We start from the raw sequence: 23,353 nt of genomic DNA, 5'->3' as shown, positions 1-23,353 counted from the left end.
TGGGACCACCCATATGATGATGTCATATCTTTGGAAGCTTCTGATAGGTTAATTGGCAACATCTGAGTTAATTAAAGCCATATCTGTGGATGTATTTTAATGCACACCTGAAAAACACTGCTTCTTTGTGTAGCATCATGGGAAAGTAAAAAAAAAATCAGCCAAGATCTCAGGAAGAGAATTGTGTGCAATTTCCAGATACCTGAAGGCGCTTTGTTCATCTGTACAAACAATTATACGCAAGTACAAACAAGATGGGAATGTCCAGCTATCATACCACTGATATATAAAAGTTATTAAAAAATGTAATAAAAAAGGTCAAAGGACAAACTATAATTCAATACTGGGTTCAATAATGGACCTCATGGTGCTAATGGTTCACAAATTAGGGGCTGGCAATCTACTCTATATAACTCCATAAAGGTGAACCAAGGCCTCTATTGTTATACAACTCATTTGGCTGAATATAAGCAGAGGCTTAGAATTTCAGTGACTTTAGTCTATCATGTGCTTGGTATCAAGCTGATCCCTGTGTATTCAGGCACTGTACAGAGGTGTAGATCCTATTAAATGTCGGCATGATGCCATCTGCAGTATAGGGCGCCATCTACACCTGGCACGTCTACAGAATAAAAGAAGCCAGTAAATATTCCGGTAATTCTCTTTGGCGTATCTGCTTATAAACATCATATTCTCTGCGGCTCGTGCGCGCCATAAAGCCATCTCGCACAGAATTAAATTGATCTGCATCACATGTTTGGCTTATTAAATCTGGCACGCACAGTAGCAATCATAATAGATTCGTATGCATTGCCGCTCAGGGCTTGATATAGTATAAAAAAAAAAAAGTAATAATAATATCCTTCGCCATCTTGGGAAGGGTAGAGCTTAATGCGATTTTCACTTTTAACCCTTAGTCGTCATCCGGGCGCTTAAGAAACTAAACTTTGCAGACGAGAAAAGCCGCATTCCTACCCGGATTGTGCAGATGAAAGTGCAAGAACAAAGTTTTGACTGTACTGATTGAAATGTGAGCTGTAGTCCTAAGACTGTGCCAAGGGGCAGGTTGAGGAAGCACATGTAGACTTTAGGACCGTGAGAATGTCCTGTTACCTGCCGGGCGTCCCCACCTTCTTAAGGTAGTGTACCTGGATTCCTTATAAGGAAAACAAGGAAGTGGAGCCATCCAAGTTGAAAGGTGTTCCTACCTGCTTGGAAACTTTCATTCCTTGTAAACTTCCATTCTTAGCTCATTCAACCTGTTTTCTTAAGCCCTTTTTATTTTCTCATACAAGGAATGTGAGTAATGTCATTTAGTAGCCAGCGTATACTTCAACAATTTCCTTTGCAACATTTAAACAATTTAAATCTTTTTTTTTCCTTTTTATTTTGTAATTTTTTTTTCCATATATTTATACAGCCTGAAGTAAAAACGAATGGGGATTGAATTGATTTGGCTCCTAACTTTAATTCTGCATGGAAAAACTCACGTCCAAGGTAAGACTGGGGTTAACTATTAAGTCACTATGCTGGAGTGTTATAGTAGCGGAGGTTGATGTAGCAGTGTCGATATCAGGATGTCTTTTCTTCTCCTTACGTAGGCCAGTAGGTTCAAATATATATATATATATATATATATATATATATATATATATATATATATATATAATATATATATATGTATATATATATGTATATATATATATATATATATATATATGTATATATATATATATATATATATAAAAATATATATATATATATATGTATATATATATATATATAAAATATAAATATATATATGTATATATATATTTATATACAAATATAAATATGTGTATATATATATTTATATATAAATATATATTTATATACAAATATAAATATATATATATATTTATATTTATTTGTGTGTATATATATATTTATATACAAATATAAATATATTTTTTTATCTATCTATCTATCTATATATATATATATATATATATATATATAATGTATATCTATATACATCTCTCTCTCTCTCTCTCTCTCTCTCTCTATATATATATATATATATATGTATATGTATATATAAAAATATCAACACTGCTACATCAGCGCCAATAGTACATCTATCTCAATGGATGATTACAAATATGCTAGTCTATGAATCAGGAGTAGGGTAAAAAAACCCTCAGTTCTGGGTGATTGAGCCTCCGATTGTCACAAAAAGTAGATACAATGAAACTGCACATGGAAACTTTCACTTTGTTGCAACTTGTAACTGATTTTTTAGCATAATGTAATTGATAATATTTTAGAAAACTGCTCTGTATCAAATGTGGTTCCTGCCCACCCCAAAAAAACCACAAGGGTTCCTGTTCCAGATGTTGTATAGAATACAGAAAGTAAATATTGAACGTATTTTGCTGTACAGGATTACATGCGGTCACAGGGTTGGCAATGAAGTGTGGAGGAAAATGTATCAATATACAGGTGCTACTATAAAGATGAAGTTCAAAACCGATGGCAAGTTGTCAGTGTGTGCGTGTGTGTATATCCTGTATCTATATATACACACACACACACACACACACACACACTACAGTTCAAAAGTTTAGGATCACTTAGATATTTCCTTATTTTTTTGAAAGAAAAGCACATTTTTTTTTCAATGAAGCTAACATAAAATTAAACAGAAATCCCCTCTATACATTGTTAATGTGGTAAATGACTATTCTAGCTGCAAACGTCTGGTTTTTAATGCAATATCTACATAGGTGTATAGAGGCCCATTTCCAACAACCACCACTCCAGTGTTCAAATGGTACATTGTGTTTGCTAACTGTGTTAGACAACTAAGCCTACTTTCACACATCCGGTTTGAGCTGTGTGGCTCAATCCGGCTGTGAAACCTATGCAACGGATGCGGCAAAAACACCGCATCCTTTGCATAAGTTTTTACATGCGGCCCGTCCGTTTTTTTCCGGTTGCGGCATGCTACTGAGCATGCGCAGTGGAAGAAACCGCATGCGGCAGCCGGGTGCGGGTTTTTCCGCATCGCACCGCATCCGGCGTCCATAGGCATGCATTGAAAATGCGCCGCAGCGGCCGGATGCGGGGCGATGCGGTTTTTTTTGCCGGAGCAAAAAACGTTGCAGGCAACGTTCCATCCGGCCGCGGCATTGGCTAAATCTGTTGCATGCGGCAAAAACCGGACCGAACGCAAGCCCATGCGGCACAATACGGCACTAATGTAAGTCTATGCAAAAAAACCTCAACCGGCGGCAAAAAAAACGGTTGCGGTTTTTCTGCAGAGTGCCGTATTGTGCCGCAGAGCAAAAACCGGATGCGTGAAAGTAGCCTAATGGATATTTAGAAATCCCTTGAAAACCCTTGTGCAGGTATGTTAGCACAGCTGAAAACAGTTTTGCTGACTAGAGAGAAGCTATAAAACTGACCTTCCTTTGAGCTAGCTGAGAATCTGGAGCATTACATTTGTTGGTTCCATTAAACTCAAAATGGAAAACGTTTGAACTGTAGTGTACATATTAGTTATACACACATATACTGTATATTGATATTCACATACACACACACACACATATATATATATATATATATATATATATATTTATTTATATCGTTCTGTAATATGTGCCACAGTAGTACAGTAGTGCCACTTACTGCCCAAATAACAGTGCAAAACAATCTGCAAATAACAGAAAGAAGCAGTATCCAAGTAATTGTTCTTTGTACTATCCAAATAATACTGCTAAATAGTCACAACAAAGTAGTGATCAACAATACTCAAACAATACTGTCATAGGCTAACAATACAGTACCTAAATAATGGAGCCACAAAGCGGTTATATAATAGTCATACTGTGAATAAATAATAGTGCCAAACACTGATGCATAATGAATTTCCTTAGACTACTTCAGGGTTTATTCCTAACCCGTTCATCTGCTCCTCGCCCAATATTACTATGTGCATTCCATAATTCTGCAAAAAGTGCACTGATATCTCATAAATTATTAAGCCATAAATTTGCAATATAGTAGTATCATACAGTGAATAAATAATAGTGCCCAAATAGTAGAACCTTAAATTGGTCATATACTAGTCTCATACAGTTATTTAATGATAGTGCCATAGACTCATTAAATAGTAGTAGTCTTAAATTTGTCATACACTAGCGCCAACAAATTTTCTATTACAGTGCCCAAAAATTGGTCCTACACTAGTGCCATACAGTGATTAAAGGGAATCTGTCAGTAGGTTTTTCCTATGGAATTTGACAGCAGAATGAGGTAGTGTCACAAGGAGGTATTTACAAACATCGTCGGCTGTGATGGTGGTGTCAGATTTTGTGGAGACTACAGATTCTGGCATTCTGCCTCCTAACTTCTCTGATGTTTGTGATCAGGGCAGGCAGACTTGGGCGTTGACCCACAGACCTGTAGTTCATAGCAAGAGTTAAGCTGTGCTGGGCTGCTTGTTAGTCTCCTTTGATCACATGCTGTGGGGGAGCCAGTCACATTCACTACTTTCCTATATATGCTGGTTGGACACTTCCTTTAATGCCAGCTATAGCTTCTCTATACTAGTCTGGTGAGGTGTTGTGATGCAGACTTACTGGTGACTGTAGTACTTTGTTGCTGTGAGTAGTTGTGGTGTTAACTCTTGTTGTCCTTTTTGTTGCTGCCTTCCTTCTATTGCTTTTCTCCTTAGTCTCTTACTGTTTGTTCCTGTGAGTTTGGAGTGTGTCTGAGTTTTATTTTTTCCTTGTCTGTTTTTATCTGTTACCTCTTGTCCCTTCCTTCTCAAAGTGGGGAGGGGACAGATTAGTTCTGATCAGGAGAATAGCCAGGCATCAAACTCCGGCATCTCCACCATCAGGGACAATCTGGAGTTTATGGAAAGCCTAGGGTCCCCTAGCGTGAGGGACAGTATAGGAGCCCCCTGTCCCTCGCTATCCTACAGTCACATCATAACAGGTAGAGACAGAGACCCCAATTCCAGTGATATGTCACTTAGTTTACTGGGTACAGCAGTTATGATAGAATCTGAGTTTTCTCTGCTGCAGATCTAGCAGAGCTTGGAATGTGTAACGCCTGCCTGGATCAACAGACTCAGATGGGATGTAATGGACAGGCTAGAGGGAAGCCACTCACCAAGCAGGACCCACAGAACCCTGAAACCCTTTAACCCCTATACAGGGATTTGGAATTACCCAGGGCCCTGGAGATCACTACCTGTGGAAGGCTGCAGTCCGATGAGAGTAGTCATCAGGCAGGGTCAAACCAGGAATAGCAGAACAGGGACAGAATCGGCAGGCAAGGACATAATCAGAAAATGTAGCAGAGGTCAAATCCGGATAGGGCAGCGAGGTACAAAAACAGCAGGCAGAAGGGTAGTCAGAAAACACACAGAAGTCAGCACACAGGAATCACAAAACAGAATAGGGCGGACCAGGAGCCAGGAAATCAGAACTAACTCTGGCAGAGGTCAGTAGACAGGAGGGGAACTAAGAAGGGTGTGATGTCTTCCCATTGGCTGTGGCTGGCAACTTCAGCTGGAAGACACACGCCATCCACAGTCAGCCAGTGGTACTGCAGATCCCAAGATAACCCAAGCCCAGTGGATGATCGGAGCCTGCGCCCACCGGTGCCGCTGGCATCGACTCCTCTCCCATCACCAGCACTATCCACGGCAGGAACACGGCATCGCCTGGCAATGGGAGCAGAAGTCGCTGGAGCGGACTCCGGTGGTGACGTAATAGAATGCAGAGCTGTGTATAACCCCACCCACACTACTGTGCCTTAAATTGGTCATATACGAGTGCCATTACATAGTAGATTGATTAAATAATCATGCCCAAATAATAGAACCACAAATTGGTCTAAATAAACTAATGCCATACACTGATTAAAAAATGTGCCATACATTTGCTGCATAATACCGTACCATACAGTGCCGTATGTAGATGCCCCGCACCCCCCCAAATATTTTTGCATTGTTAGGCTACTTTCACACATCCGGTTTGAGCCGTGCGGCTCAATCCGGCTGTGAAACCTATGCAACGGATGCGGCGAAAACACCGCATCCTTTGCATAAGTTTTTACATGCGGCCAGTCCTTTTTTTTCCGGTTGCGGCAGGCTACTGAGCATGCGCAGTGGAAAAAAGCGCATGCGGCGGCCGGATGCGTTTTTTTCCGCATCGCGCCGCATCCGGCGTCCATAGGCATGCATTGAAAATGCGCCGCAGCGGCCGGATGCGGCGCGATGCGGCTATTTTTGCCGGAGCAAAAAACGTTGCAGGGAACGTTCTATCCGGCCGCGGCATCGGCTAAATCTGCCGCATGCGGCAAAAACCGGACCGAACGCAAGCCCCTGCGGCACAATACGGCACTAATGTAAGTCTATGCAAAAAAAAACGCAACCGGCGTCAAAAAAAACGGTTGCGGTTTTTCTGCAGAGCGCCGTATTGTGCCGCATTGCAGAAACCGGAGGTGTGAAAGTAGCCTTAATATGAAAATGATAATTAAACTTAAAGGGCAGAAACCGGGAAATTCAACACTAGCCTGGATTTACAGATGGACTTTTTTGTCATGTAGAGGAAGTAAATAATAAAACTGTCAGAACGTGGATACAACATACATGTATAATGTCTGTATAGTGGGTGGGCTGTAGAAATCACGGCCAGTGAATAAATCGGAATCGAGATATAAAGATTAAATCAATTTGTACCTTATTTCGTTCAATCTAGGATAGAGTAAAAGTCAAAGATGAGCTCTGATTCACTGATTTGGGCGTCTGGGAACCCTAAAGTCTGAGCACAGCCAACTATAAAGAGTAATAGACAGCAGATGCCATGGAGCGCAACGACTAAGACAACCCATCATAGATGCTTCACTGCCCATCATAAAATAAAGACACTGCATGCTTACCTCCCATATCAATGCTGTCCCTCCAATTGCACAGCCATGTACCCCACAAGTCACAAGACAGTGTTATGTCACATAACCACTGCAGCCAATCAACAGCTACTGATTGGCTGCAGCCAGAAATGAACCGGAATCAAAAAGACTGCAGTGGCATCTGATTGGCCGTAGTGGTCAAGAGACATATCTACCACCCCCCGAGGTAAGAGCACCGCCTCTGGTAGAGGTCTGGGAGGTAAGTATGGAGTCTTTTTAATTTATGATGCGCAGTGGAGCTATTAAGATGTTTTCCAGTAATGGAAAATCCCTTTAATGGATAAAAATTGAAAAAAGAAAAGGTGTTAAAATCTGAAACAGATCCCATTCCAGGATTAGAAATTTCGTCCCATAGTTGCTTGTTTTTTTACATTATTTTTGTGCTGTGACATCATACAGTGTATTTCTTCAGTTGTGATGTCACTGTGGGCATTTTCCTTGAATTCTGACATCACTATGTAAAGTATGCTGATGCTGAGACATCACTGTGGGCATTATTCTTTGTATTATTCCTGTTACTGTGACATCACCCTGTGCATAGTCTCTACTGTGACATCACTGTGGGCATTATTCTTTGTATTATTCCTGTTGCTGTGACATCACCCTGTGCATAGTCTCTACTGTGACATCACTGTGGGCATTATTCTTTGTATTATTCCTGTTACTGTGACATCACCCTGTGCATAGTCTCTCTACTGTGACATCACTGTGGGCATTATTCTTTGTAATATTCCTGTTACTATGACATCACTCTATACAGTACATAGTCTCTCTACTGTGATATCACTGTGAGCATTATTCTTTGTATTATTCCTGTTACTGTGACATTACTCTATACATAGTCTTTCTACTGTGACATCACTATGGACATTATTCTTTGTTTTATTCCTGTTACTGTGACATCACCCTGTGCATAATCTCTACTGTGACATCACTGTGGGCATTATTCTTCGTATTATTCCTGTTACTGTGACATTACTCTATACATAGTCTCTACTGTGACATCACTGTGGACGTTATTCTTTGTATTATTCCTGTTACTGTGACATCACACTGTGCATAGTCTCTACTGTGACATCACTGTGGGCATTATTCTTTGTATTATTCCTGTTACTGTGACATCACCATGTGCATAATCTCTACTGTGACATCACTGTGGGCATTATTCTTTGTATTATTCCTGTTACTGTGACATCACCAGGTGCATAGTCTCTACTGTGACATCACTGTGGGCATTATTCTTTGTATTATTCCTGTTACTGTGACATCACCAGGTGCATAGTCTCTACTGTGACATCACTGTGAGCATTATTCTTTGTATTATTCCTGTTACTGTGACATCACCCTGTGCATAATCTCTACTGTGACATCACTGTGGGCATTATTCTTCGTATTATTCCTGTTACTGTGACATTACTCTATACATAGTCTCTACTGTGACATCACTGTGGACGTTATTCTTTGTATTATTCCTGTTACTGTGACATCACACTGTGCATAGTCTCTACTGTGACATCACTGTGGGCATTATTCTTTGTATTATTCCTGTTACTGTGACATCACCATGTGCATAATCTCTACTGTGACATCACTGTGGGCATTATTCTTTGTATTATTCCTGTTACTGTGACATCACCAGGTGCATAGTCTCTACTGTGACATCACTGTGGGCATTATTCTTTGTATTATTCCTGTTACTGTGACATCACACTGTGCATAGTCTCTACTGTGACATCACACTGTGCATAGTCTTTCTACTGTGACATCACTGTGGGCATTATTCTTTGTATTATTCCTGTTACTGTGACATCACACTGTGCATAGTCTCTACTGTGACATCACTGTGGATGTTATTCTTTGTATTATTCCTGTTACTGTGACATCACCAGGTGCATAGTCTCTCTACTGTGACATCACTGTGGGCATTATTCTTTGTATTATTCCTGTTGCTGTGACATCACCCTGTGCATAGTGTTTCTACTGTGACATCACTGTGGGCATTATTCTTTGTATTATTCCTGTTACTGTGACATCACGCTGTGCATAGTCTCTCCACTGTGACATCACTGTGGGCGTTATTCTTTGCATTATTCCTGTTACTGTGACATCACCCTGTGCATAGTCTCTACTGTGACATCACTGTGGGCATTATTCTTTGTATTATTCCTGTTACTGTGACATCACCATGTGCATAATCTCTACTGTGACATCACTGTGGGCATTATTCTTTGTATTATTCCTGTTACTGTGACATCACCATGTGCATAATCTCTACTGTGACATCACTGTGGGCATTATTCTTTGTATTATTCCTGTTACGGTGACATCAATATTAGAGTAGGTACCCAGTTATGAGATATGAATGACGTGACGACTGGGCACATATAAAACTGGCCGGTTTTTTGTATGCTAAATATGAAATAATTTTCTTAAATTTTCTTTAGCAGTAATGCATATCTATTTTCTTACATCCATGGTTTTCATGCATGAGCATTTCAGAGTGCAGATGTCTCTTTTTTTGTAATATAAAAAAATGACTTGACAGGTTCCCTTTAAGGCACAAAACACTGTATTCAAAGCTAAAAAAAATATAGGAAATCAGTGTAAAAATGTATTTCATTATGTCCAGTATTTTTTTTTATTCAAGAAATAGGAGAGAGAAGGTTACGAGTAGCATTTAAAAGGTGGGATGGGGGACAGTTAGGTTAGTAAGTTATTATGATAAGCTTGTCTGAAGAAATGTGTTTTTAATGTACGCTTAAAAACTTGGGGGCTGGATGTTAGTTGCATTCTTTGGGGTAGTGCATTCCAGAAAACTGGCGCAGCACGAGAAAAGTCTTGGAGACGAAGGTGTGAGGTTCGTATTATGGAGGATGTTAGTCTAAGATCATTTGCGGAACGAAGGAGGCGGGTAGGATGATAGAGATGAGGGATGAGATATATGGTGGTGCAGAGCTGTGGAGAGCTTTGTGGCTGAGGGATAGGAGTTTGTATTGTATTCTGTAGCTGATAGGTATCCAGTGTAGTGACTGGCACAAGGTGGAGGCATCGGTGAAACGGCTGGACAGGAATATGACCCTGGCTGCTGCATTCAAGATGGATTGGAGAGGGGAGAGTTTGGTCCGAGGGAGACCAATCAATAAAGAGTTGCAGTAATCCAGGCGGGAATGAATAAGAGCGACAGTAAGGGTTTTTGTAGTGTCCTCTAAGAAATCATTCCAATAAAAACTGGAAAAACTCTATTATACCTGTTATAGCTGTGAACAGTCCCAAATTTAGCAGGATGGATCCAATTTTTCGGATACAATCCTACCAGACGGCTCCTAACCTTAGCTGTGTATCACTATCCCCCGCGTTTTCTTTGGAGAGTTCTGTTAGAAGATGGACCCGTCCCAGTGACGCGATTGATACATTTGTTGTTTGTTTCTCTGAAGTTTTTCCAGTTTGAATGACACTTAATATTTTTATAACCGACCATCCGTCCCTCTCTTCTGTACCGAAATGCAGGCATTTGTTCTCTGGGAAGTACAATGACTTGTGAAGACTGCCTGAAGTTAGGACCACACTGTGCCTGGTGCTCTCAGAAGGTAACTCTTTACTCCATTGTAGCATGACCGGAATTGTACTTTTATATTATGTTACCATGAAATGCTTCAGGCACGGATGACCCCTTTCTTTTCGTCAGCTTTCCTTTCTGATGTCTTAGGTATTTTTATTTTTGCAGACTCGTCCTAGTTGCAGAAGGATAAAAACCGCCATATACAGCCCTGAATAAGTCTTATTGAATGTGTTCTAACATCTTATACAGTACAGACCAAAAGTTTGGACACACCTTCTCATCTCTAGAACAATTGTTAAGAGGAGACTTTGTGCAGCAGGTCTTCATGGTAAAATAGCTGCTAGGAAACCACTGCTAAGGACAGGCAACAAGCAGAAGGGACTTGTTTGGGCTAAAGAACACAAGGAATGGACATTAGACCAGTGGAAATCTGTGCTTTGGTCTGAGGAGTCCAAATTTGAGATCTTTGGATCCAATCACCGTGTCTTTGTAGAAAAGGTGAACGGATGGACTCTACATGGCTGGTTCCCACCGTGAAGCATGGAGGAGGAGGTGTGATGGTGTGGGGGGCTTTGCTGGTGACACTGTTGGGGATTTATTCAAAATTGAAGGCATACAGAACCAGCATGGCTACCACAGCATCTTGCAGCGGCGTGCTATTCCATCCGGTTTGCGTTTAGTTAGACCATCATTTATTTTTCAACAGGACAATGACCCCAAACACACCTCCAGGCTGTGTAAGGGCTATTTGACTAAGAAGGAGAGTGATGGGGTGCTACGCCAGATGACCTGGCCTCCACAGTCACCAGACCTGAACCCAATCGAGATGGCTGGGGTGAGCTGGACCGCAGAGTGAAGGCAAAAGGGCCAACAAGTGCTAAGCATCTCTGGGAACTCCTTCAAGACTGTTGGAAAACCATTTCCGGTGACTACTTCTTGAAGCTCATCAAGAGAATGCCAAGAGTCTGCAAAGCAGTAATCAAAGCAAAAGGTGGCTACTTTGAAGAACCTAGAATATAAGACATATTTTCAGTTGTTTCACACTTTAAGTATTTCATTCCACATGTTTTAATTCATAGTTTTGATGCCTTCAATGTGAATCTACAATTTTCAGAGTCCTGAAAATAAAGAAAACTCTTTGAATGAGAAGGTGTGTCCAAACTTTTGGCCTGTACTGTATATTCAGTAGTTGATGTGCATCAGATGTTGTGAAGCCGAAAAGTTGTTTATAATCTGCTGATTTTGGGTTTTCTTCCTTCATGGTTTTAGGAAATTCACATTTTCTTTCTTCATGTTTGCAGATTAGATGATCTCTCAGGTATCAATTAATCGTTGTGATCCCAGCTCATCTGATCTCCTTTTCTCATCCCTCTCCCCTCTCACAGCATGCATCTCACTGATATACTGATTTATTGATACTACAGCTGCATACGCCTCCTGTTCATGGCCTCTCAGATATTAAATATCGGGGTTTCACATAATCTAATATCCCCCTATAGTGATCCTCCTTCCCTCTTATAGCATGCAGCTTCATTGACATCCTGAGGGAGAGATACTGCAGCTGCATCCCCCTCCTCTCCATGATTTCAAAGTAGATAGAGTTTTACTGGTATCATGTAAAAACTGTGATCCAAGCTATTCTGCTATCTCCTTCTGTTGATCCCTCTCACCTCTCACAGCATGCAATGTCATTGACATCCCAGGGCGGCACGGTGGCTCAGTGGTTAGCACTGCAGTCTTGCAGCGCTGGGGTCCTGGGTTCAAGTAACACCAAGGACACCATCTGCAAGGAGTTTGTATGTTCTCCCCATGTTTGTGTGGGTTTCCTCCGGGTACTCCGGTTTCCTCCCACACTTCAAAGACATATAGATAGGGACTCTAGATTCTGAGCCCCAATGGGGACAGTGTTGCCAATGTATGTAAAGCGCTGTGGAATTAATAGCGCTATATAAATGAATAAAATGATTATTATTATTATTATTAATCCTAAGGATAAGATATTGCAGCTGCATCCCCCTCCTCTCCATGGTTGCAGAGTAGATGAGCTCTTAAGGGTATCTTGCAAAATTCTGATCCAAGTTAATCTGAAAACTCAATCAGATGATTCCTCTCCCTTCTCACATGCAGTCTCATTGTCATCCTGAGGGAGAAATACTGCAGCTGCATCCCCCTCCTCTCCATGATTGCAGAGTACATGGGCTCTTTCAGGTATTATATAAAAACTGGACTTCCAGCTAATTTGATATCTCCCCGTTGTTGATTCCACTCCCATCTTACAGCGTACAGTCTCATTGACAGTCTGAGGGTGAGATACTGCAGCTGCATCCCCCTATCCATATTTCAGAGTAGGTGGGGTCTTCCTGGAATCATGTAAACACTGTGGTCCCAGCAAATCTGATATCATCTTCTGCTGATCCCCCTCACCTCTCACAGTATGAAGTCTCACTGACATCCTGAGGGTGAGAAACTGCAGCTGCATCCCCCTCCTCTCCACAGTTCCAGAATTGACAAGCTCTTACAGGTATCATGCAAAAGCTAATCTGATATCCTAATTAGTTGATTTCTCTTCCTTCTCACAACATGCAGTCTCATTGTCATCCTGAGGGATAAATACTGCAGCTGCATCCCCCTCCTCTCCATGATTGCAGAGTACATGGGCTTTTTCAGGTATTATGTAAAACTGGGGTTCCAGCTAATTTGATATCTCCCCTTTGTTGATTCCTCACCTCTCTTACAGCTTACAGTCTCATTGACATGCTGAGGGTGAGATTCTGCAGCTGCATCCCCCCCTTTCTCCTCTGTTTCTCTGTTAGTACATTTTTACACTAGCTGGATTAGTTGCAAGACCAAAATATTACATCAAAATTGAGCAATAAAGGGTTTCTAAAATCACAGATATAAAACTCAATTTAATATATGTAGAAAAATCTCTGATAAAAAAATACAGTAGCTATTTATTTGATTCTCTGCTAGGCTGCTCTGACCTTGGGTTTAGTGACTTGAGCATTTATACCTCTGATCAAATCAAAGTGATTATCTATTTGAGTTCAGAGTCACTTTTCTTTTGAGCAATGGTGACAGGATAGCGAGGGACAGGTGCTCCTAAGCTGTCCCTCACGCTAGGGAACACTAAGCTATCTCTAATCTCAGGGTTACTCCTGATGGTGGAGATACCCGAATCCCGTTCCTGGATATGCTCCTGACCAGTAATACTCTAATACCTCCCCCCCTTCAACAGGGAGAGATGTGCAGGAGAGTGATGGAAAACAGATAAAGACAGACAAGGGGAAACCAAAACTGTGACACACTGCACACACACATAAATAGACAATGAGACACTCAGGAGAAAAGCAAGAGCAGGAAGGTAACAACAAAAAGGCAACAAGGGTAAACTCCAAAATCACACTCAGCAGCAAGTATAACAACCACACCTCACCAGACCAACTAATAAAAACTATAACTGCCATAGGTGGAAGGATCTAGGAAACATATATAGAAGTGGAGCAGATGTGATTGGCTTCCCCACAACATGTGATCAAAGGAGACTAACAATCAGACTAGCAGAGATTAACTCTTGCTAGCCTGCCACTCAGCAGGTCGACACCTGAGTCTGCCTGCATTGATCATAGACACCACAGAAGTTATCGGGAGTGTCAGAATCTGTAGTCTGAACAGAACCCGATGTCGCCATGACAGTTGGCAAAGCTTATGTAACTCTCCATGTGACAGGTGCCCTATTTACATGGATTTCCTACATAACTGACAATGATACCCAATTATTTGCCGTTATTTTGATATTTTATCCAATATTCAGATGCTCCCGTAGTCATCGGGCATGAAGTTTTATTACAGTATCTTTCTGGCTTATATACAGTCAATATCTTCAATCAGACAAAACAGTGGAAGGAATTCATTGAGGCATTTAAGGGCACTCGCTGTGAGATACACTTCCTGCCTCGGAAAAAAACATCATTCATCTAATACAACAGAATTAGACTTTGAGATTGCTTTAGAGATAAATGGAAAATGAATCAATACTATTGTCTGGGCGGAAGTCAAGGAGTGCCCCCGAGATGTCCAGACCTCATCAATGCAGGATTTTACCATCTCCTCGTACTGCTGGGAAATGAGATATCAAGAGTTAGGATTCCCTATGGCTATATAGAATATGAACATAAAAGCCTATGATCACTGAGGATTGGATTTTTTTTGGTATAAACCAGTTATAATGCAGAGGGGTTTTTTTTAGTGGCAGCTCAGAATAAGTTTCAGAATTGTTACCTATTTCTATAGGCACAAACCTTCAAATCATAACTGAGACCAGTAGGATCTGTGGTCCAGATGCAAATCTGAGTCACAAAATTGACAATGAGTCTAATAAAGTATAATAGAATTGAGCAAAAAGATTTGTACGAAGAAGAATCAACGCCTTCGAAATGTGATGGTGGAGAAGGATATTACCAACACCATGGATGGCAAGAAGAACAAACAAATCAATTTTGGAACAGATCAAGCCAGGCATGTCATTCGAAGGAAGGATCACCAAGCTATGAATTGTCTACTTTGGACACATCATGCAAAGAGAGCAATCACTGGAGAAGGACATCATGGTCAGAAGAGTAGAAGGAACAAGGCAAGGAGGGAAACCAGCAATCCAATGACGTGATACAATCAAGAAAACAGCGAAGAAGACTCTGGTGGACCTATCTAAGTGGAAAAGACCCTGGTAGACCTATCTAGGCGGAGAAGACCATTGTGGACCTATCTAGGTGAAGAACACCCTGGTGGACCTATCTAGGTTGAAAAGACCATTGTGGACCTATCTAGGTGAAAAACACCCTGGTGGACCTATCTAGGTGGGGAAGACCATTGTGGACCTATCTAGGCAGAAAAGACCATTGTGGACCTATCTAGGTGAAGAACACCCTGGTGGACCTATGTAGGTAGAGAAGACGATTGTGGACCTATCTAGGTGAAGAAGACCATGGTGGACCTATCTATGCGGTGAAGACTATTGTGGACCTATCTAGGTAAAAAAGACCATGGTCGACTTATATATGCAGAGAAGACTATTGTGGACCTATCTAGATAAAGAAGACCATGGTGGACTTATCTAGGCCGGAGAAGACCATGGTGAACTTATCCAGGCTGCAGAAGATTTATCTTCCTACAGAGCGCTCATCCATCAAGTCGCCATGGATCAAGATCGAGCTGATGGCTGTTGAAAAGAGGAGTCCAGTGTCTGTGCTCACTGGTCAAGGACACTAGAACCTCCTTTTACATGCCAGCATCCCCAGCACCTCTTCTGCTTAGAAGGCATTCGTACCGCAATGACAACATTGTACCAGTTCTATTAATCAAAGAAGGTTCCGGGGATGCCATGCCGCAGGTAGAGGTGGTTCACAGGGCTCAGGTCCTACAGACACTGACTACCAACCTGGCCACTGAACCAGGGTTCTCCAAATGTTTTTGCTCATCTCTACACAAGGGTTGATTACCTGTGAAACTGGTGGTCCTCACACTCCTTTAGTAGAAAAAAAAACCTCCTCTAAATGTGAGGCAGATCGTATATCCCAAAAATTACTGTGTTTTACACTCGTTCATCCAAAGACTATAGTGAGAGTGAGGTGATAGTAAAAGCCTTTTAACTTTCCTTCTCCTCTCACTTTGCAACTTCTCCTTCTTCTCCACTACACAGACGCAGAACTAGGAAGCTAAAGTTTTCATTCAGAATATTGCACCACTGGTGGCCACAGACAAAAAAGGGCCCCTGTGCAAGAACAGAATATGGGCCCTTTTCAGCCCAAAAGCTCATCAAAAAACATAATTCCACCTGCTTTGGAGGTATAGGTTTCCTCCTTACATCTTGGGCCCCTGTTGCACCAATGATGTGTCCACTCCTACCTATATCTACGGTATATTGTTTATTGTTATTATATATTACATATGTTGTAGGCAGGGAAGACGTAACAATGCCAGCCATAGTCATGACAAAGCTGGTGGTTCATTGGTGGCAGTGGGACTTAAGGGTATTTTACACACTGCGATATCGCTAGCGATCTCATTAGCGATGTGAAATTCTAGATCGCACTATCTCGAAAGATCGCACTTGCAATCTAGAATTTCATATCGCTAACGAGATCGCAGCATGTAAAGTACCTCTTAATCATCATTCGCTGTGTACTCAAAAGACAAGAGCTTGGTCTCAACATATTACAGCATAGGTGAGCAATTTATTTTACCCAAGTAGCTAAAATTAATTCTGTTCAATATTCATTTACACATATTAATTAGAATTATAATTATTTTATAATTGTATTATAAATTAATATTGGTCAGATTTAGGTATGCTGACATTCCTCTATATACTCGCATACTGCACCCCATATACAGTCATATGAAAAAGTTTGGGCACCCCTATTAATGTTAACCTTTTTTGTTTATAACAATTTGGGTTTTTGCAGCAGCTATTTCAGTTTCATATATCTAATAACTGACGGACTGAGTAATATTTCTGGATTGAAATGAGGTTTATTGTACTAACAGAAAATGTGCAATCCGCATTTTAAAATAGCAACAGAAAGAGGAGATAAAAACTCCTCCAAAAATGTAATATACAGCAAAAAAGAGGGCAACCAGTCCAGTAGCCCAGGCCAACACATCTAATGCACCAACAGGATGCAGACAAACCTCTCAACATGATGGACACTTCACAGGTGCAAGGTAAATTGCACACTAGTGGCGCGCATAGGGCACTGTTCACACTTGTATGCGCATGGTGTCCAGCCAGCAACCTATTATCACGCCCTTACTATTAGGTTAGGCGGGTTACCCGGACACTACACACTGCAGCACACTGGTGACTGTTCTCACTATTCTTCTTCTCTGCCTTTCTGATATTTTTCTTGGCCTGCCACCTCTGGGCTTAACAAGAACTGTACCTGTGTTCTTCCATTTCCTTACTATGTTCCTCACAGTGGAAACTGACAGTTTAAATCTCTGAGACAGCTTTTTATATCCTTCCCCTGAACAACTATGTTGAATAATCTTTGTTTTCAGATCATTTGAGAGTTGTTTTGAGGAGCCCATGATGCCACTCTTCATAGGAGATTTGAATAGGAGAACAACTTGCAAGTGGCCACCTTAAATACCTTTTCTCATGATTGGATACACCTGCCTATGAAGTTCAAAGCTCAATGAGGTTACAAAACCAATTTAGTGCTTCAGTAAGTCAGTAAAAAGTAGTTAGGAGTGTTCAAAACAAGAAATTGATAAGGGTGCCCATACTTATGCACCTGTCAAATTTAGTGTAAATGCGGATTGCGCATTTTCTGTTAGTACAATAAACCTCATTTCAATCCAGAAATATTACTGAGTCCATCAGTTATTAGATATATGAAACTGAAATAGCTGTTGCAAAAACCCAAAATGTTATAAAGAAAAAAGGTTAACATTAATAGGGGTGCCCAAACTTTTACATATGACTGTATACAGTATGAGCCTCCACATACCCCCTTGTATACACTATGAGCCTCACATAGCTCTATATATAGTATATGACCCCCCACATACTCTCTATATACAATATGAGCACCCCACATAGCCTCCTATATACAGTATGAGCCCTCAAATAGCCTCTCTATATACAATGTGAGCCCCTACATCGTCTCCTATATACACATTATAAGCCCAGTCACAACCCCTAAATAGATTATGAGCCCCCAATTAGCGTAGTATATATAGTATGAGCCCCCACATAGCGTAGTATATACAGTATGAGCCCCCACATAGCATAGTATATACAGTATGAGCCCCCACATAGCCTCCTAAATACAGCTTGAGCCCCCACATAGCCTCCTAAATACAGTATGAGCCTTCAAATACAGTAAGAGCCCCAATATAGCCTCCTGTATACAGTACAAGCCCACACATAGCCTCCTATATACAGTATGAGCCCCCACACAGCCTCCTAAATACAGTATGAGCCCCCACACAGCCTCCTAAATACTGTATGAGCCCCCACACAGCCTCCCAAATACTGTATGAGCCCCCACACAGCCTCCTAAATACAATGTGAACCTCCACACAGCCTCCTAAATACAGTATGAGCCCCCACACAGCCTCCTATATACAGTATGTGAGCCAACACAGGCTACTAAATACAGTATGAGCCCCCACACAGCCTCCTATATACAGTATGAGCCTCTACACAGCCTCCTAAATACAGTATGAGCCCCCACACAGCCTCCTAAATACAGTATGAGCCCCCACACAGCCTCCTAAATACTGTATGAGCCCCCACACAGCCTCCTAAATACAATGTGAACCTCCACACAGCCTCCTAAATACAGTATGAGCCCCCACATAGCCTCCTATATACAGTATGAGCCCCCACACAGCCTCCTATATACAGTATGAGCCTCCACACAGCCTCCTAAATACAGTATGAGCCCCCACACAGCCTCCTAAATACAGTATGAGCCCCCACACAGCCTCCTAAATACAGTATGAGCCCCCACACAGCCTCCTATATACAGTATGAGCCCCCACATAGCCTCCTATATACAGTATGAGCCCCCACACAGCCTCCTATATACAGTATGAGCCCCCACATAGCCTCCTATATACAGTATGAGCCCCCACACAGCCTCCTATATACAGTATGAGCCCCCACATAGCCTCCTATATACAGTATGAGCCCCACACAGCCTCCTATATACAGTATGAGCCTCCACATAGCCTCCTATATGAAAACAACCTGTACACATGTGGAAAATAAAAAAACAAAACACATACTCACCTCGCCTTGCTCCCGCTCCCCCGGCGTGCTGTTCCTGTCTCAAGCGCACTGACTCTCTGTACAGGAGACGAGATTATGGTACATCATCGCATCTGCTGCCTCACATGCTGATTGGTGGAAGAAGGAGCTGGCGGCTCCATCCTTCTCTAATGTATTTACGGGCATCTGCATCCTTAGAATGCAGATATCAGTGACAATAGGAAGTGAATGGCGGACTGGAACAGCCAGAGGGACAGATGTGGTCTGTTTGCTGCACTTTTATAATCCACCTACATTAAGAGATGTGAAGAGCCACACAAGAGGAGTCTGTAGACTGATACCTAAGTGTTTCATGCTAGATGTCGAGAAGACCTGTGTGTGAGATACTGATACAGATAAGTGAGTGGAGTGGGCAGCAAGTGTGTGCTATATCCCAGACAAGCTACTGAAGGACATTGCTGTCAAGAGAAGTGACCATGAGAAGGGCTTAGATCAGCGCTGTGAAAGCATGCTTAGCTGTGAGAAGGAGTAGCTGCTGAGGACATTGTCGGCAGATTGTCACAAGTGCACATTATGGTTCAAGTCACATGTTGCCTCTGCGGAGATTGTTGTAACCATCAAGCTTGCTGCCGCCTTGCGAGTTACAAGCTACAGAAGGACATTGCTGTCAAGAGAAGTGACCATGAGAAGGGTTGAGATCAGCACTGTGAAAACATGCTTAGCTGTGAGAAGGAGTAGCTGCTGAGGACATTGTCGTCAGATTGTCACAAGTGCACATTACGGTTAAGCTCTGTTCAAGTCACCTGTTGCCTCTGCAGAGATTGTTGCAACCATCAAGCTTGTTGCCACCTTGTGAGTTATCGACTTTCTCTTGCCATTTGTGAATGCCTGACTCCTTTCAACATGTTCTTCTGCAGAATTTTACAGATCCCCTGGGAGACCCAGCTCGGTGTAACACCACTGAAGTGCTGCTATCTAAAGGATGCCTAGCAGACCACATTGAATTTCCCATATCCAAGATAGAAACCCACAGGAGGAATCCCCTCACAGAAGGAGCTCAGAAAAACAGTGATCATGTTACACAGATCACTCCACAGAAGCTTGTCCTGAAACTCAGGCCAGGTAAGCTTTGCGTTAAGATGCCAATACACCTTAGCTACTGTATACTTAAAGCTCATTTGTGGCCATCAGGTCTCTCAACCCCATACATATGAATGCTCAGTTTCACCAAAAATGTATATCTTCTGTATGAGAACAGTAGAACAAGGACCCCCCCGTCGATCTCCCGTCGATCTCAACCGACAGCGACTTTTTTCCGAAAAGAACAAAAGGTTCGGCATTTGAATTTAAACTATCTGATCCTTCTCTTCCAAAAACTTAGGACCCCTACATATTAGATGATTGGGCAGAGAAGAGGAAACCATTGCCAGACACCTCTAAAATTTTCCATATTATTTCCCTGGAAAACAAACGGATCAGTCATTTGATTTTAAGCTGCTCAGTTTTTGTCCCCTACCAACATCATCGGTTAGGACACCTCCATACACATAACCAAAATCCTTGGGTTCCATTGCTTCAATATCTCAAAAGGCTTTATCTAATAGCCAGGATTTCCTTCACCACCAATGATTTTCATCCCTTACCACTAAAAGGAAGTGATCATAAAAATGACCTTTTATTTAAATCAGGTTTTGGGTTACATGTATTATTGTAATTTGCCACTTTTCTTTCTTCATAACATGATCTTTATTTAGAAAAAAATAAAATAAGTAAATTTGCAATTTTCACACTGGCCACTGTTTTTTTTTAAAAACTTCTACTACCAGTCCTTTCAGGAGAGTTTACAGCAGTTTCCTTATCAGCAGAGGCAGGGATACAAAGACAGGTTACACTTCTAATATAGAAGTTGATAACACAGGATCCAACAATCAGAGTAAGCGATGTCACAGATGACCCTTCTCCCCTCTCGCAACAATGACCTTTTAACACACTCATTAGACCCTTGAATACAAAAGATAGACCATTCTGTCTAATGTGCATGTATTATTTCAAGTCTGGTGATGAGCAGGCACTACCATGCTCAGGTGCTCAGTACTGGTAACTAGTGATGAGCGAGCACTACCATGCTCAGGTACTTGGTACTCGTAACTAGTGATGAGCGGGCACTACCATGCTCGGGTGCTCGGTACTTGTAACTAGTGATGAGCGGGCACTACCATGCTCAGGTGCTCAGTACTTGTAACTAGTGATGAGCGGGCACTACCATGCTCGGGTGCTCAGTACTTGTAACTAGTGATGAGTGAGCACTACCATGCTCAGGTGCTCAGTACTCGTAACTAGTGATGAGCGAGCACTACCATGCTCAGGTGCTCGGTACTCGTAACTAGTGATGAGCGGGCACTACCATGCTCTGGTGCTTAGTACTCGTAACTAGTGATGAGTGAGCACTACCATGCTCAGGTGCTCAGTACTGGTAACTAGTGATGAGCGAGCGCACTACCATGCTCAGGTACTTGGTACTCGTAACTAGTGATGAGCGGGCACTACCATGCTCGGGTGCTCGGTACTTGTAACTAGTGATGAGCGGGCACTACCATGCTCAGGTGCTCAGTACTTGTAACTAGTGATGAGCGGGCACTACCATGCTCAGGTGCTCAGTACTTGTAACTAGTGATGAGCGGGCACTACCATGCTCTGGTGCTCGGTACTCGTAACTAGTGATGAGCGGGCACTACCATGCTCTGGTGCTCAGTACTTGTAACTAGTGATGAGTGAGCACTACCATGCTCAGGTGCTCAGTACTTGTAACTAGTGATGAGCGGGCACTACCATGCTCGGGTGCTCGGTACTCGGAACTAGTGATGAGCGGGCACTACCATGCTCTGGTGCTCAGTACTTGTAACTAGTGATGAGTGAGCACTACCATGCTCAGGTGCTCAGTACTTGTAACTAGTGATGAGCGGGCACTACCATGCTCGGATGCTCGGTACTTGTAACTAGTGATGAGCGAACACTACCATGCTCGGGTGCTCAGTACTGGTACCTAGTGATGAGCAGGCACTACCATGCTCGGATGCTCGGTACTTGTAACTAGTGATGAGCGAGCACTACCATGCTCAGGTGCTCGGTACTCGTAACTAGTGATGAGCAGGCACTACCATGCTCAGATGCTCGGTACTCGTAACTAGTGATGAGCGAACACTACCATGCTCAGGTGCTCAGTACTGGTAACTAGTGATGAGCGGGCACTACCATGCTCAGATGCTCGGTACTCGGAACTAGTGATGAGCGGGCACTACCATGCTCGGGTGCTCAGTACTGGTACCTAGTGATGAGCAGGCACTACCATGCTCGGATGCTCGGTACTTGTAACTAGTGATGAGCGAACACTACCATGCTCAGGTGCTCAGTACTGGTACCTAGTGATGAGCAGGCACTACCATGCTCGGATGCTCGGTACTTGTAACTAGTGATGAGCGGGCACTACCATGCTCAGGTGCTCAGTACTCGTAACTAGTGATGAGGCGAGCACTACCATGCTCAGATGCTCGGTACTCGTAACTAGCGATTATTATTATTGCTATTATTAGTGAACCCCATACCAATACAGATATGATTATTCTAACTCTCCGTCCATTAATTCCTCCAGGGAATGCAGTTACATTTCAAGTTGACGTCCGTCAAAGTGAAGATTACCCGGTAGATTTATATTACTTGATGGATCTCTCGGCGTCCATGAGGGATGATCTGAAAACCATACAACAACTTGGATCCACACTTTCTAAGGAAATGTCCAATCTGACGAGTAATTTTCGCCTGGGATTTGGGACATTCGTAGAAAAGCCGGTATCCCCATATATTAACAGTGTTCCCGCGTATATAAAGAACCCCTGCCAGTAAGAACCTTACTCACCCTTACTCACAATGTTCCTATAACTGCTGACTGTGATTAATAGAAGTATCGTACAATGTGTTACTCATCTGTGACTTATCCAACGATGACAATATAATGTCCATTGCCAAAATGACACATTCTTTTCCCCTGT

At 42.1% G+C, this 23,353-nt stretch overlaps 1 protein-coding gene across 1 annotated transcript in view; it reads left to right on the top strand.

Annotated features, from left to right (window-relative positions):
* Nucleotides 1-1,236: 1,236 nt before the first annotated feature.
* Nucleotides 1,237-23,353, top strand: part of ITGB6 (integrin subunit beta 6) — a 76,059-nt gene continuing 53,942 nt past the window's right edge. The window contains exons 1-5 of the mRNA XM_075318827.1: nucleotides 1,237-1,299; nucleotides 1,421-1,497; nucleotides 10,477-10,556; nucleotides 20,225-20,429; nucleotides 22,957-23,203. Of these exons, the coding sequence (XP_075174942.1) occupies nucleotides 1,437-1,497; nucleotides 10,477-10,556; nucleotides 20,225-20,429; nucleotides 22,957-23,203 (593 nt within the window). The 5' untranslated portion in view covers nucleotides 1,237-1,299; nucleotides 1,421-1,436. The remainder of the gene's footprint in view (nucleotides 1,300-1,420; nucleotides 1,498-10,476; nucleotides 10,557-20,224; nucleotides 20,430-22,956; nucleotides 23,204-23,353) is intronic.

The sequence above is a fragment of the Anomaloglossus baeobatrachus genome, chromosome 7 (genome assembly GCF_048569485.1).
Source record: "Anomaloglossus baeobatrachus isolate aAnoBae1 chromosome 7, aAnoBae1.hap1, whole genome shotgun sequence".
Classification (NCBI taxonomy): domain Eukaryota; kingdom Metazoa; phylum Chordata; class Amphibia; order Anura; family Aromobatidae; genus Anomaloglossus; species Anomaloglossus baeobatrachus.
Note: the sequence above shows the minus strand (reverse complement) of the source record. Positions and strands in the feature narration are given on the sequence as shown.